This window comes from Schistocerca gregaria, chromosome X (assembly GCF_023897955.1).
Source record: "Schistocerca gregaria isolate iqSchGreg1 chromosome X, iqSchGreg1.2, whole genome shotgun sequence".
NCBI lineage: Eukaryota > Metazoa > Arthropoda > Insecta > Orthoptera > Acrididae > Schistocerca > Schistocerca gregaria.
In genome coordinates, this window is record NC_064931.1 from 781,099,545 (window position 1) to 781,116,502 (window position 16,958).

At 39.2% G+C, this 16,958-nt stretch overlaps 1 protein-coding gene across 4 annotated transcripts in view; it reads left to right on the forward strand.

Moving 5' to 3' along the window:
* The window catches only part of LOC126299458 (transcriptional activator protein Pur-beta), a 332,144-nt gene that overhangs the window by 288,400 nt on the left and 26,786 nt on the right, over positions 1 to 16,958 (forward strand). For all 4 annotated transcript variants that reach the window (XM_049991375.1, XM_049991376.1, XM_049991378.1 and 1 more), the window contains one exon: positions 13,766 to 13,987. In XM_049991375.1, the coding sequence (XP_049847332.1) occupies positions 13,766 to 13,987 (222 nt within the window). The remainder of the gene's footprint in view (positions 1 to 13,765; positions 13,988 to 16,958) is intronic.

Sequence of the window (16,958 nt, forward strand, 5' to 3'; positions counted from 1 at the left end):
CACATTTCAAGAGCTTCTATTCTCTTTTGATCCAAACTGTTTATCGTCATGTTTCACTTCCATTCATGGCTCCACTCCATACAAATACCTTCAGAAAAGACTTCCTAAAACTTAAATACATATTCGATGTTAAAAAATTTCTCTTCTTATGAAATGTTTTTCTTGCGATTACCAGTCTGCATTTTATATCCTCTATACTTTGACCATCATCAGTTATCTTGATGGCCAAATAGCAAAACTCATCTATTATTTTCAGTACTTCATTTCCTAATGTGATTCACTCAGCATCGTCTAATTTAATTCAGTTGCATTCCATTACCCTTGTTTCGATTTTGTTGATATTCATCTTGTATCATCCTTTCAGTATGCTGTCCATTCTATCCAACTGCACTTTCAAGTCCTTCGCAGTCTCTGACAGAATTACAATGTTATCAGCAAACCTCAAAGTTTGTATTTCTTCTCCCAGAACTTGAATCCCTATTGCAAAATTTTCTTTGATTTCCTTTACTGCTTTCTCAATGTACCGATTGAATAACATTGGGGATAGGGTACAACACTGCCTCACTCCCTCCTCCACCGTTGTTTCCGTTTCATGCTTGTTGACTCTCATAACTGCCATCTGATTCTGTACAAGTTGTACATAACCTTCTGCTCCCTGTATTTCACTCCTGTTACCTTCAGAAGTTGAAAGAAAGTGTAGCCATCAACACTGTCAAAAGCTTCGTCTTAGTTTATAAATGCGGGTTTGCCTTTCCTTAATCTATCTTCTAAGAGAAGTCATAGGAGTCAGTATTGCCTGGTGTGTTCGTATTATTCATTTACCTTTAATGAAGAACATCTGAACTCAGAAGTCAGACATTAAACACAAAACAGTAATGTGATGCACTGCAAACAAGAGGTTCTAAGCAACTAAACAACAGCTGTTAATGTGACCATGGCATTGAGAGTGAACAAACTTCAAACTATCAAATATTTCTGAGTCCTATTCAGCTGGCGCTAGAGTGGCTTTCGTTCTTGTTTTCTCGTTTTCTCGTTTTATAGCTCACAATGTGCATTTATAGGGTAACACATATGGGGGGGGGGGCAATTTTTTTTTTAAATTACAGATTCAGTTGACAATCTCCACATATTGGAATTAAAAACAGCCTTGGTTGCAATTTATTCCTTTATTAACAACATGTTCCACCTTCGTGGTGTATCTTCATACTTATCTATACGGATAACAAACAAAGTAAAAATTAGGTATGCTACTAGCATTCACGATTCTAAATGTGAATAAGGAATTGCTTTTTACCATAAAAGTTTCCTTCTAAAACATTTTAAAAGCCATAAAATGGCTCTATGCTAGACTGAAGTGTGCACCAAATCAGATGAACCCACAGAGACCTGATCAAAAACAACTAATGTAATATCGTGTAATGATGGGATAGAATGTTAAATAAATAATCAAACTGAATGAAACATAATAAAGGCATACCAGTTGTTCAGAATGGTGCAGTAGTAGGACAACATTCACAAAGAAGTATGCACCTTTAAACAGAATACACAGAGATGCCACCGCAACTCCATGGCAGGAGCATCAAGCAGACACACAGGCAAGCAATGGAATGAGGCCTGCATTCAGTGACTGCAGAGGTCACACATTGTTGGTACTCAAAGCAGTTGTATGATGGTATATTTAATCCTTACAGAAAAAATCTAAAACTAGTTGTCACTGTAGAGATCACAATTAATTGAAACATAGTCACACGTAAAAGGAAACATAGAAGTACTGCAAATAGATGAAATAGTGAAAACAGATGCATCTAAATAAAACCATACAGTAACCAACAAATGTGGGGGTCATCCTGTAAACAAGGATAAAACAAATTCCTAAAACAGTAAGTGCCCACTCAACTTGAAAAGTATAATGTCTAAGAATGAATCAGTTGGAGAGCAGCAATTAATAAACTGAGAGTTCATCGAATCATAATAGCTTTAGTTCCTAGTAGTTGGCATATAGTTCATCAATTGTTTGTTGACCGCACATGTACATTTAATGATTTGTGACTCTTCCAACAAATCTGGCGTTTTGTCTTTATGAACACAATATAAAATGCAAAGATCATTAAATGTGAGTGGCTGGTGTCCTGTAGTCTTCAGGTGTTCAGCAAATGCAGAGTGCATTTTTTGGTTAACAATGCTCGCTAAATACATCATTCCAATTTGACTAATGTAGAATTTGTGGCATACATTGCATTTTAATTTCTAAACCCCAGAGGGAGCATATCAGTCTTCAGCAGACCACGTATTATGCATGTAAGAGTTCTGAACTGTATTATGTGGTGAAACAGTTTATGTGGTTCTACCATTGCAAGATTCTGACCTGCCAGTAAAAGTTTATTCAGGTATGTTTGGCTCAATTCAATTATTTATGTAATGTTATATCCTACACCCCCCCCCCCCCCCCCCCAAGACAAACGTGTGGTTCCTGAAAAGGGACAGCAGCCTTTTCAGTAGTTGCAGGGGCAACAGTCTGGATGATTGACTGATTTGGCCTTGTAACACTAACCACAACTGCCTTGCTGTGCTGGTACTGCGAACGGCTGAAAGCGAGGGGAAACTACAGCCATAATTTTTCCCGAGGGCATGCAGCTTTACTGATGGCGTCCTCTTGGGTAAAATATTCCGGGGGTAAAATAGTCCCCCATTCGGATCTCTGGGCGGGGACTACTCAGGAGAATGTCGTTATCAGGAGAAAGAAAACTGGCATTCTACAGATCGGAGCTTGGAATGACAGATCCCTTAATCGAGCAGGTGGGTTAGAAAATTTAAAACGGGAAATGGATAGGTTAAAGTTACATATAGTATGAATTAGTGAAGTTCGCTGGCAGGAGGAACAAGACTTTTTGTCAGGCAAATACAGGGTTGTAAATACAAAATCAAATAGGGGTAATGCAGGAGTCGGTTTAATAATGAATAAAAAAAATAGGAGTGCGGGTAAGCTACTACAAACAGCTTAGTGAACACATTATTGTGGCCAAGATAGACACAAAGCCCATGCCTACCACAATAGTACAAGTTTATACGCCAACTAACTCTGCAGATGACGAAGAAATTGAAGAAATGTATGATGAAATAAAAGAAATTTCTCAGATAGTGAAGGGAGACGAAAATTTAATAGTCATGGGTGACTGGAATTCGGTAGTAGGAAAAGGGAGAGAAGGAAACGTAGTAGGTGAATATGGATTGGGGCTAAGAAATGAAAGAGGAAGCCGCCTGATAGAATTTTGCACAGAGCACAACTTAATCATAGCTAACACTTGGTTCAAGAATCATAAGAGAAGGTTGTATACATGGAAGAAGCCTGGATATACTGACAGTTTTCAGATAGATTATATAATGGTAAGACAGAGATTTAGGAACCAGGTTTTACATTGTAAGACATTTCCAGGGGCAGATGTGGATTCTGGCCACAATCTATTGGTTATGAACTGTAGATTAAAACTGAAGAAACTGCAAAAAAGTGGGAATTTAAGGAGATGGGACGTGGATAAACTGACTAAACCAGAGGTTGTACAAAGTTTCAGGGAGAGCATAAGGGAACAATTGACAGGAATGGGGGAAAGAAATACAGTAGAAGAAGAATGGGTAGCTTTGAGAGAAGAAGTAGTGAAGGCACCAGAGGATCTAGTTGGTAAAAAGACGATGAAAGGAGAAAATATAAAAATGCAGTAAATGAAGCAGGCAAAAAGGAATACAACGTCTCAAAAATGAGATCGACAGGAAGTGCAAAATCGCTAAGCAGGGATGGCTAGAGGACAAATGTAAGGATGTAGAGGCTTATCTCACTAGGGGTAAGATTGATACTACCTACAGGAAAATTAGAGAGACCTTTGGAGAAAAGAGAACCACTTGTATGAATATCAAGAGCTCAGATGGAAACCCAGTTCCAAGCAAAGAAGGAAAAGCAGAAAGGTGGAAGGAGTATATAGAGGGTCTATACAAGGGCGATGTACTTGAGGACAATATTATGGAAATGGAAGAGGATGAAGTGGGAGATACGATACTGCGTGAAGAGTTTGACAGAGCACTGAAAGACCTGAGTCGAAACAAGGTCCCAGGAGTAGACAACATTCCATTGGAACTATTGATGGCCTTGGGAGAGCCAGTCCTGACAAAACTCTACCATCTGGTGAGCAAGATGTATGAAACAGGCGAAATACACTCAGACTTCAAGAAGTATATAATAATTCCAATCCCAAAGAAAGCAGGTGCTGACAGATGTGAAAATTACCGAACTATCAGTTTAATAAGTCACGGATGCAAAATACTAACGCGAATTCTTTACAGACGAATGGAAAAACTGGTAGAAGCCGACCTTGGGGAAGATCAGTTTGGATTCCGTAGAAATGTTGGAACACGTGAGGCAATACTGACCCTACGACTTATCTTAGAAGCTAGATTAAGGAAAGGCAAACCTATGTTTCTAGCATTTGTAAATTTAGAAAAAGCTTTTGACAATGTTGACTGGAATACTCTCTTTCAAATTCTGAAGGTGGCAGGGGTAAAATACAGGGAGCGAAAGGCTATTTACAATTTGTACAGAAACCAGATGGCAGTTATAAGAGTAGAGGGGCCACGAAACGGAAGCAGCAATTGGGAAGGGAGTGAGACAGGGTTGTAGCCTCTCCCTGATGTTATTCAATCTGTATATTGAGTAAGCAGTGAAGGAAACAGAAGAAAAATTCAGAGTAGGTATTAAAATCCATGGAGAGGAAATAAGAACTTTGAGGTTTGCCGATGACATTGTAATTCTGTCAGGGTCAGCAAAGGACTAGGAAGATCAGTTGAATGGAATGGACAGTGTCATGAAAGGAGGGTATAAAATAAACATCAACAAATGCAAAACGAGGATAATGGAATGTGAGGGTATTAGATTAGTAAATGAGACCATAAAGTAGTAACGGAGTTTTGCTATTTGGAGAGCAAAATAACTGATGATGGTCGAAGTAGAGAGGATATCAAATGTAGACTGGCAATGGCAAGGAAAGCGTTTGTGAAGAAGAGAAATTTGTTAACATCGAGTATAGATTTAAGTCTCAGGAAGTCGTTTCTGAAAGTATTTGAATGGAGCGTAGCCATGTATGGAAGTGAAACATGGACGATAACTAGTTTGGACAAGAAGAGAATAGAAGCTTTCGAAATGTGGTGCTACAGAAGAATGCTGAGATTATATGGGTAGGTCATATAACTAATGAGGAGGTACTGAATAGGAGTGGGGAGAAGAGAAGTTTGTGGCACAACTTGACTAGAGGAAGGGATTGGTTGGTAGGACATGTTCTGAGGCATCAAGGGATCACCAATTTAGTATTGGAGGGCAGTGTGGAGGGTAAAAATCGTAGAGGGATACCAAGAGATGAATACACTAAACAGATTCAGAAGGATGTAGGTTGGAATAGGTACTGGGAAATGAAGCAGCTTGCACATATAGAATAGCATGGAGAGCTGCATCAAACCAGTCTCAGGAATGAAGACCACAACAACAACATATTCTACCATTACATGATACTGTATTATTTATTTTTGACCAGGCTTCTGTGGGTTTATCTGATTTGATGCATACTTCAGTCTAGCACAGAGCTGTTTTATGGTTTTTAAAATGTTGTAAAAGGAAAATTTTAAGATTGGCAACAACTACTTGGTGAACAATTTAGAATTGTGCATGCTACAACCACACCCTAATTTTTGCATATTTTGTTATCCCTATAGACAATCAGAATATGCCTCATGAAGACAAAATGCATTGTTGATAAAAGAATAAATTGCAACCAAGATTGTTTTTAATTCAAATATTCTACATACAGTGTCTGTATCAGATGTCCCAGTGGCGTGGAAGATATTGTCACACAGAAAAACGTGTAATTAGATGAATGACAAAGATTAACTTCACTTAACGAAGGTTTATTCAGCACTTGCACCTAGAAGGGCATGCCTCATGAAGACAAAATGCATTGTTGATAAAAGAATAAATTGCAACCAAGATTGTTTTTAATTCAAATAGTCTACATACAGTGTCTGTATCAGATGTCCCAGTGGTGTGGAAGATATTGTCACACAGAAAAACGTGTAATTAGATGAATGACAAAGATTAACTTCACTTAACGAAGGTTTATTCAGCACTTGCACCTAGAAGGGCGCAGAGCGAACTGCCTCCGACCAGAACACATAGAGTATATATACAGCTACAGAATATTCCAGTACAATGTTTCTTGGCATTTGTGGATACTTCTAGAATGTACTCGAACCGAATATAGAAATTAAAATTGTACAGTCCAGGTGAGTTTTGGACTCATGACCCTCCATGCAGCATCTGCCCTGCTTCCTTTTGCCTGTCTCCCTAACATGTTGGTGGATTATTTTTATCTTGCTGTTGTATGTTGCATCTCGGCAGTCATTGGAAATAGTTGACATGAAAATGTGAAGCATTCTTTCTATACTTGTGTTTCAGCACAACTTGAAGTTGTCCAATATTTACCAATGAATATTGTAATTTGGATTTTTCATAATTTTTTATTGATCTTTCTGTAATAAATCAGGGCAGTTCATGTAACTTTACCTCCCATATTCAGTTTTCTAAAAACATTCTCCTAGAGCAGTTTATTGATCAATAATAACTATGTAATTGTTTGCAATTTTGTGATACTGGAATGTCTAATAAATTTCTTGAAGTGGTATCGCTTTTGCTGATTGCTTCACTATGCTCAATTTAACAAGCAGATGGGTAGCGAAATTCGTTCGGTCTACTTGTATTTCCTTCATAAAACTGACAATGTTAAATTTTTCGGTAGGTGGTAATATGGACAATAAAAAAATAAAAATAAAAATCATGTCCTGTGTTAGGCAAGTGTAGATCTAAGTGTATGCATGAAAGAAAACAGATGAGTACATTCGTGCCCTTCATTGATGTAGTAATTTCCGGCAGTCTAGCCTGCCGGAGAATGTGACCAGTGTGGCTGATCAGTAGTTGTGGAGTTACATACTATCTTATGTGTAAAATATGCATGTGCCCTGTCATAATGAAGGAACATTAAAAGTCTAGTCACCAAAGAAACATCTTATAATTGTAGTAATAACTCATTGTATGGGTCTTCACACTTGAATGCTACAAGATGATGTGTTAAAACAAGAAAAGGAATCAGAAGAGATGGAATGAATATATGAAGTAAAATATCTTCCACTCCACTGGGCCACCTGATACAGCTAATGTATGTAGAATATTCGCATTAAAAACAATCTTGGTTGCAGTTTATTCTTTTATTAACAATGCATTTTGCCTTCATGGGGCATCTTCTGTTTATCTGTAGGGATAAATAGATACACAAAAGTTACGGCGTGGTCCTAGCAAGCACAATTCTAAATGTGAGTAAGTAAATGTTGCCAATATTAAAATGTTTATTTTACAACATTTTAAATAGCAACCTTGCACCATACTTTTGCATGTAAATGATGTTGAATTTTCATTACATTGGGGATAAAACTTAACATTTATCATTAATGCCATCAGTACTGTAAGTCGTTTCATAATTGTTTAGTGTGAAATTAATTGGTGATATGCAGGTGCCATTGCCAAAATTTGTCATTGAGCCCTATTGGCCTTACAAAGGTGTTACACCTTCTGATGATGCAGACAGTGTTTGTGTTATGTTTAATGTGTTTTTATGTGTTTGACACTGACTTGTCATAGAACTATGGTAGAGCACTTGCCCGCGAAAGGCAAAGGTCCAGAGTTCGAGTCTCGGTCGGGCACACAGTTTTAATCTGCCAGAAGTTTCGTTTTCAACTATCGTATGTTGACTGAAGAATGGCTTCTAGGACGGCGGTTTAAACCTGCATCCGGCCATCCTGATATACATTTTCCATGATTTCACTAAATTTCTTCAGGCAAATTCTGGGATGGTTCCTTTGAAAGGTCACTGCCGACTTCCTTCTCCATCCTTCCCTAATCCAATGGGACTGATGAACTCGCTGTTTGGTCTCACTCATTTGCTGCTGCTCATGGGTTTAAGTCACTGAATATTATAATTTTCATTTTTGGTAATTGAATTGAAGTTCAATATACTTATTTAATGGAACAGAAGTTTTTTCTACCTTATACATACAGGTTCAGAGTAAACTGTAAAAACAGTTCAAAAATTTTAATTTCCTCAGCCCTCTGCTTTCTTCAGCAACCTTATGCAATATTTGCACTTTCTCTACAAAAATAAGTAAATAAATAAATATCTTGTAATTGTGTGTGACATGTTGGTGGATAATGCCATACTATTGATATGCCTTGTTACACATATGTCCATCAGAGTCACTATGAGCAGTGAATAGTGTAGAATCTCTGGCCAGCAGGTTACATGGGCCCATCCATTAGGTGATTTATGGCCTAGCAGCTGCAAACACACTCACTTTTCTCTTCAGTAGCTAATTTGTTCATCTTCATGGCCAATAGAAATACTAACAATTCTGAATTCTTTGATCTGGTGATATTTGTCCCTGACAGCTTGGCCTGATACCTGAGTATATGACATCTGTCAACTGCAGTCAAGTTCCACTTTGGTGGACTGCAATACCATTTCAATCACCTCTTCACGGGAGGGGGGGAAAGAAAAACAATCTGTCCAAATAATATCCAGATATAGCTACTGTTATGCAGAGTCACCATCAGTACTTCATTTAGCTGTGGAATGGAACACATTAGCTACTGAACACAAGTGAGAGTTGACCTGTGGCCACTAGACTTTGAAAAATTGATGACAAAGAAGATTCCAGTTCGATAGGATAGTGTGAATAATTTTTGGACTTGTGACAAAGCCACCTTAATCAACACTGGGTTTTGGTGAAAGATTGGACTAGCGCAATTTTTCAGCAATTCAACAATGCCCAATAGCATTCGGATGTCAACAAGCTCAATTAAAATTTTTTGCAACATCATAAATCAGACTATGAAAGATGTTCTTCATGGATTGCAGATGTTCAGGGATTGAGTAGGAAGTCTAATATTATGTGTGCTTGTGGGATATCATATGTGGAATGTTTAATTAGCGACATTGTAATTCGTCTCACCCCCAACACAGATGTACGCCCACCGACCTTAAGTCAGTCAGATCTGTGTTAGCAGAGGTGCTGCATGTAGTTCATGCTTTTGAAATTTACCAAGGCACGCAAAAAACATTTTCAACTGATTTTGAAGTGTCTATGCTGGCCCTAGTGACGATTGACAAAATGCTGTGGAACTTTTGTAATGTATTAAACATGTCTCTCCCAGTGACAGCCTGCCCGCTCTGTTCTACTCCATTTCTTGAGTTTCAGAGATGTCACATATGATGTTTTTTGGTACTACTTAGTTTGCTTGAGTGTTTCACCTTACATCCACATTGGGTTTACCCTTGATGTGATGCTGAGTGCCGATAGTGTTTTTGTAAGGGATACACTGCAGAAGTATGTTAGTCTGATAGGATTATGGTCAGATGTTTCTGTGATTCAGATCAAGATTATTTCAGGAAGTGACCATGCAGTGGTTGCATGAAAAATACTGTTATCAGAAAATTAGGAATCTATCCATTATATTCTTACTTGATACAGGTGCTTCTGTCTCTGTGATCAATCAATCAATAGACTTTAGTATTGTCGACCTTTGGGCAGTGTGCATTCCAGATTGTGGGCTTATGGGCAACATGAAGTTCCTTTTAAAATGTAATTAAACAGGTTGGAAAAATAGCAAGTGCTTTACCTGTTCTTTATAGTCAGTGGGTTTCTTCCATAATGGTTGTATGTAAGCCTAGTGACACCTGTCTGGTTGACTTTAAACTTAATGTCAGTGCCCAAGAAGAAGTGGATACATACCCCTTACCCCTGCCATACAAACATTCTTCCAAATAAGCTGTTGGCCTATTTTTTTTTCCCCAGCTTCTATTGACTAAGGAGTCAAAGAAAATCTTGGTATTAAATACGCCTTTTGGCCTTTACCAGTATAATAAATTGCCAATTGGACTCATGAGTGACCCCGCTTTTTTTTCCGAACAGTTGAGAGCAGATACAGTTGAACCTGATTTATACGCAACTCTGTTTTGCATAATTCTGATTTACGTGTAGAGTTTTGTCAGTCTTGGCAGAATGTAATTTAAAAATGTGTTAATTAAACATTATATATATACACCACATTTTTCGTAATTCAATGTTATATGTAACAAATTCCAGAGAAAGAAATTGATCTTTGCACATTTGTAAAGAGCATTGTTGTTTGAAAAAAAAGCCCTGTGGTACAGTCCTTAACATTGTTAGTGTATACAAGTACAGTGAGCAATTGGTGCTGGTGCTGTGGAGACAAGGGACAAAGACGCAGTTAGTCAGAGCAGGCGGCATGGAAATAAATACACTCTTGATGCTGTTGTTTTCAATACGAGAATTTCTTTTGTGGTAACAATTGAGAAGTTAAAAGTGATTCTATCATTCAATCGCTTTCAATCAGCCATGTAGAACAGAAAAAGGAAAGGATCACACCAAGTCAGAAAGTAAAATTCATACTAAAAGTGGATGCTAATCCACACAAAACAAAATCTGAAATTTCCTTAAACTTAGGAATGTACACTAATCAGCAAAAGAAACAGTATTTTGAACATGGGTGCATGGGTATTTTGTAACTGGGTGCAAAATGCAATCATCAGCAAGAAGGGAGTTATGTAGATTTGGGAAAGGCACTTTTTACTTGGTTCGAGCAAAAACTGGCTGCAGCTCTACTGAACAATGGCAACAATCTAAAAGCAAAGATGATAGCTTTAGGTAGAAGTGTGAACATCACTGTTGATTTCAAGGCTTCATCAGGATGGTTACAAGGATTTAAAGATCATTATGGAATCACAGTAAGAAAAATCTCTGGTGAATCGAAAGCTGTGGATAATGTCATGGTGCAACACTGGATTGATGAGATTCTACCAGGTATCTTAAGAGACTATCAACCTCAAGGCATGTACAACTGTGATGAGACTGGTGTGTTCTACAGTCTGCTTCCTAGAAAAATATCAGCTGAGTGGAGTTACTCATGCCATGGAGGGAAGAAAAGTAAAATTCACATAACAGTTCGTCTTTTCCATGAATGCAGATGGATCTGACAAAATTTCTCCACTTTTGATTAGAAAATCTAAGAATCCGAGGTGTTTCAAAGGCGCAAAGATGAAACCTACAGATTATGAATGCAATATAAATTCTTGCGTGGCTATGATTTTAATGGGACAGTGGTTAAAAAAACTGGACATTAAGAAAAAGAGAAAGAGAATTCTTCTTCTTATGGATCTGCCTGCAGCACATCCACCCCAAGTAGTTTTGGAAAATGTTTGAGTGCAGTACCAGTGTTCTACAGCCACTTGATTTGAGCATTATTGCAAATTTCGAAGTGCATTATAGAAAAAAAAGAACTTGTTCAGTATTTGATAACACTGACTGATGCAGGAAATTAAAACCTCTCCATTAATTTACTACAAGTCATGAAATTTATTTCCACTGTCTGGCAGCTGGCATCATCCTCCACAATGAACAACAGTTTCCGTATGGCTGGTGCCTTACTGGAAGAGACTGCCGCTGATGATGACAGTGGTGATGGTGAAGTAGTTGTTGGTAATTAGCTAATTCTACTGGAGGGCACAGATTTTGATAGTTTTTCATGTTTTGATGATGATCTCACTGTGTACGCAAAACTACAAGATGAGGAGATTATTGCTGATGTGCGTCAACAATGTGGTGATGACCGAGGATGTGGACCAGCTTCAAGTGACAGTGATGGAGATGGAGATGATGACTTGAATCTTGAAACACTTAAACCAAGTGAAGTGCTAAGTGCAATCAATTTGTGCAGACATTACATCAGTGTGAAAAGCTGTAGCAAAAAATTAATAAATTTGCAAAATGAAGTGTATACGCTTAATGCACAAAAAATGAAACAAGCAAAATTATCTGATTTCCTTAATGCAAGATAAAGTTCAATATAATGTACTTTCTCTTTAATACTGTATCTTTATTGTTTGTACAGTGCAAAGTGCCAAATTACAATACAGTAACTAATTTCTCTAAAGCAGAACCAAATAATATTGTTTTTTCTTTTAATACTGTACTCCATCTTGTTTGTTTGTAAGGTTTACACATGGAATGTCCCTCCCTCCCCAGCTGTGAAAAATATGATGTGCGTTATTGTATCTGTCTGACTTTTAATTCGAAGTTACAAGTAATCTCTTCTCTTTCTCTTGATATATGTAGGTATGAATCAGGTTCAACTCTATCCTCCAGACTGAGCGAGGTGGCGCAGTGGTTAGCACACTGGACTTTCATTCGGGAGGACGACAGTTCAATCCCGTCTCCAACCATCCTGATTTAGGTTTTCCGTGATTTCCCTAAATCGTTTCTGGCAAATGCCGGGATGGTTCCTTTGAAAGGGCATGGCCGATTTCCTTCCCCATCCTTCCCTAACCCCAAGCTTGCGCTCCGTCTCTAATGACCTCGTTGTCGACGGGACATTAAACACTAACCTCCTCCTCCTCCTCCTCCTCTATTCTCCAGTGCACCATCTGTCTTGATGACGTCCCATTTACACATTGTACAAATGAGGAACAACTACAGTATTTGCTTTGGGATTTCTCTGCTCTTTCTGAAAAGGACTTCAAAGTGCAATTCTTCTGAATGTTAATTTTTTTTCAACGTTCCATCACCTATCTAGGATACATCCTCAATAAAGAGAATTTACTTCAAGGTGATCAAACATATGCTGGTTCGAAAGACTGAAGGACCTCCAGCAGCAAGCATAGAGGAGATGAAAGGACCTAAATCCCATCGTCACTGGTTGGATGCTGGACGTTGCACCACTGTTGCAGAAATCCCTCAGATGGCGAAACTGATGCTGGAACTGAAGGTGATTGTGGTGCCTGCAGAGCAACCTCCATGCCATCACTACCAGAGCTAACTGACCTCCTTGTCACACCAAAATTGACACCTTGATCCAGTACTGTCTCCACCCAAAGGAATGTGCCCAGATGGGAGCACTCACACAAAAGGATGTTGCTGCTTTGATTTGAACAGGCAGCACTAATGAAAGGCTGTCCAGTGCCCCTTAAGAACGCCCAGGCAGCGACCCCCTGGATGTAGGTATAATGATGGGTATCCATAGCATTGCATGACCCATTGATACATGCCATGGAATTAGAAGAAAATCATTCTGAGAATATGTTGAAATTTGCCTTGCAGATACTTCTATGTCTTCTAACACTGTTTTCATCACAACACACTCTTTATTATCTAAAATTTTTTGTGATTTTGTGTAGGATATGTAAGCAATATTAACCTTGCATTTTAGTTCATGTTGTCACCACCACCACTATTAAATAAATGTGTTTCTGTCCCCACAAAGAACACCCATTGCTAGACATTTTTGTTTTATTCATTAAACAGGTTTTGGTAACTTCTTTCTTTGTTTTATTATTTTATGTAAAATTGTTTTTGTACTGTGTGAGAGAAGAAAAGAAAGACTGTGTTTAGAATTTTGAAATGTGAAGTGGCCCGGTGTTGGAAACATTTGAAACCACAAGAGAGAGAAATAGAACTCTGTTTCTCATTCTGTTTGTGTTGAACCATTACATTCAGTGACGAGAGTCAGTCTGTATCAACAAAATATTAAATTATATTGATTATTTGCAGTAGTAAACAAGAAAATTTGCAGTATAAAATAGCTTATTACATGTAATTTGTGTTCTAGATTGGTGCAGATGGAAGACGGAGTCAGATATATTTGGCCCTTTCAACAGCAGCGGAATTTAGAGATCATTTATCAACATTTAGTGACTATTATGCATCTTTAGGCCCTCCAAACCCAGAAAATGTACCAGAAGATGGAAAATTAAAGTCAGAAATGATGATAAAAGATAACAGACGATACTACCTAGATCTTAAGGAAAATTCTCGTGGACGGTTTTTAAGGGTAAGTATGTCTACTGTAAGTTCCACACACCTGATAACTGTTGTTAATGTTGGACAGTTTTGTGTACATTTATTGATTGACAGGTTTCATTTTGTTTTATAGTGATGATTTTATCATCTAATTCTGAATGAAATTTGGTGAATAATGTAAAACTTGATAACACTGACTAAAACTAAAGAGCAAAAAATATTGGTTCGATTACAAAAAGTACTTATATATCAGATATTCAGTTTTTTAAGGTTCCCGTTTTTACGTGTCTTCCTCTTCAGAAGTATGCAAGTGACCACCCGGGGATTGGGTGTTTGTGTAGTCCTTATTGTTTCATCAGTTGGGAATATGGTGAGACTGGACAGTGAAAAGATTGGGAATTCATACAGGCACTCATAACCATGGTGTTGAGTGCCCCACAAACCAATCATAATCAAAACATAATTGTCACCATCATGCACACAGTCACCATCACCGGGATTTCAGACCAGAATGCAGCTGTCACTTGGAACGAAAGCAGGGGGTAGGGAAAGTGAAGGGATGGGGGGGACACTGTCTGTTATAACGTCCAGGAAATACACAGGTGGGGGAAAAGAAGAGCACTGTCTACTAAAATGTGCAGGGAATAGACTTAGGCATGAAGACGGTGGGGCAGAGAGATTTGGGGGGGGGGGGGGGGGGCTGGTAGACTGGGAAAACAGAGGAGCAGGGAAGGGGAAAGACAGGTGGGAGCGTTGGCAGAATATGGCACACAGTGAGGGTGTTGAGCGTATATAGGGAGGAGGCGATAGGAGAGAGGGGGCATAACTGTTGCATGGAGGGTGTGGTGGCCGTAGGTTACCCAAAGTTGAGGCCAGGATAATTCTGGGAGCAGATAATGTATTGTAAGGGTCACTTCCGTCTGCACAGTTCAGAAATGCTGGTGGTGGAGGGGAATATCCCGATCACTCAGATTGTGAAGAAGCCATTGAAATCGAGCATGTTATGTTCAACTGCATGTTGTGCCACAGGATGGTCTACTTTGCTCTTGCCCTCAGTTTTGCAGTAGCCATTCATCCTGATGGACAGCTGGTTGCTAATCATAAAAATGTAAAAAGCTGTGTAATGATTGCAGCAGAGCTGGTATATGACATGGCTTCTTTCACAGGTGGCTCAGCCTGTGACGGGATTGAAATAGGTTTTCCCCATGGATATGATCCCTGTGGGGAGGGGTTGGAATTGGGAGTGGTGTAGGGATGGACTAGAATGTTGTGGAGGTGGAGTGGGCAACAGAACACCACTTTAGGAGGGGTGTGAAGGATCTTGGGTATGATATCCCTTATTTCAGGGCATGATGATAGGTAATTAAACCCTTGACGAGGGATGTAGTTCAGTTGTTCTGGGATGATATTCAGTTATGAAGGAGGCACTCCTTTGTAGCTGGTTCGTGGTGTGGTGGGAAGATTGGGGGTGTGTTGGGATATCTGTTTGCAGACTATGTCAGGGGTGGGGGCAGGGTAGTAACACAGGTTACAGAATATGCCAAGCACTCATTTGTGATCACTTAAATAATACCAATTTTTTGGTGACTCACCGGAATGCACTAGGAGGCCAATCCAAGTGGCCTCTATAAGTGGACCTGTGAACTGCATGGACAAGCACTCATTGAAATCACATGCATAACAAATTAAGATATATCACTTCTCCCTTCTAGGGGCTTGGAAAACAACATGCATATATAAAACCACTAGGCACAAAAAAAATGCATATTACGGAAAAAAACAGTGATCCCACAAAGCACTGATATTATGAATCACAGAAAACACCAGTGACAGCACTGATGTCCATTTCATCGCCCAACGGCTGCTGCAGCATGTGGCTAGGAGTCACCAGCAAGTAGTGCAGAAGTGATGATGAGCCTGCTGCCCCCTTCGCCAGTGACAGTGCTGGAGGGAAAAACTGGCTGCGTGATGTAGAATGAAGGCAGTCAGCACTGGCGCACCATGAAATCCCTGTCACCACAGTAGCGAGAAGGGGTGCAATAATGGACAGCAGAGACAACGATCAATGTGCCAATGATGACGCTGCCTTATAGGAAGCGGAGTCACGCTTCATGATGTCATTAATGCAGAGATGGAGCCTGCCTGCCTCCGACTGCGGGAGGCCTACCACAGCTGTAGTCTCAAGACACGAGAAATGGAAGGCGGGGAGAGAGAGAGAGAGAGAGGGGGGGGGGGGGGGGGGAGGAGGGGGTATAGATGGGCAAACCCTGTCGAATTTTATAGACGAGAATTTTGTTCTGCAAAAAGGTTATTATGTGTGATTATAAAATATTTAACATAATTTTACAATAGATTGACTTCAGCAACATATGCTTATTATTATGTGCATGTATCTAACAATCTTTCTTGAAAATGGGAATGATTTGTACTTTCTTCCAATCACTTGATACCCCTCACAGCACCTTTAATGTAACATAAAGTGTTGCTGGGGTAGAAGCAATTCAGCCCCGCTTCCCCCCCCCCCCCCCCCCCCCCCCCTCCAACCAACACCCCTCCCCCTTCTCCTGTATAATCATTGTAAAATTTCTCCAGTATCTCATCTAATCCAGTTGCCTTTCCACTGTTGAGCAATTTAAGGTGGTTTGCTATTAAAAAATATCTTATCTCAATATCTGTCATTTCGGCAGTAGTGCAGTCTGCTGCATTAAAACAGATTCAAAAAAGTGAATTCGGTTGCTTGTGTCAATAGGGTAGGTTGCTGTTGAGGCCAAATAGTCATTAGCAGATAACCTCTGTTACAAGTGGCATAGATCACTTACATTAGGCCTGTCCTGATAATGCATTGCACTGTCAGGATTGTCTTTCATTTTCTTAGCTCCTTGTGGGAACACAATGACATCCACCAAGTCCCTAAAAATATATTTCCAGATGTTTAGGGGGTACTTTCAAGCGCAATCAGTACATTTTTCTACATGATAAAAGCGACCACAAAAAATCGTCAC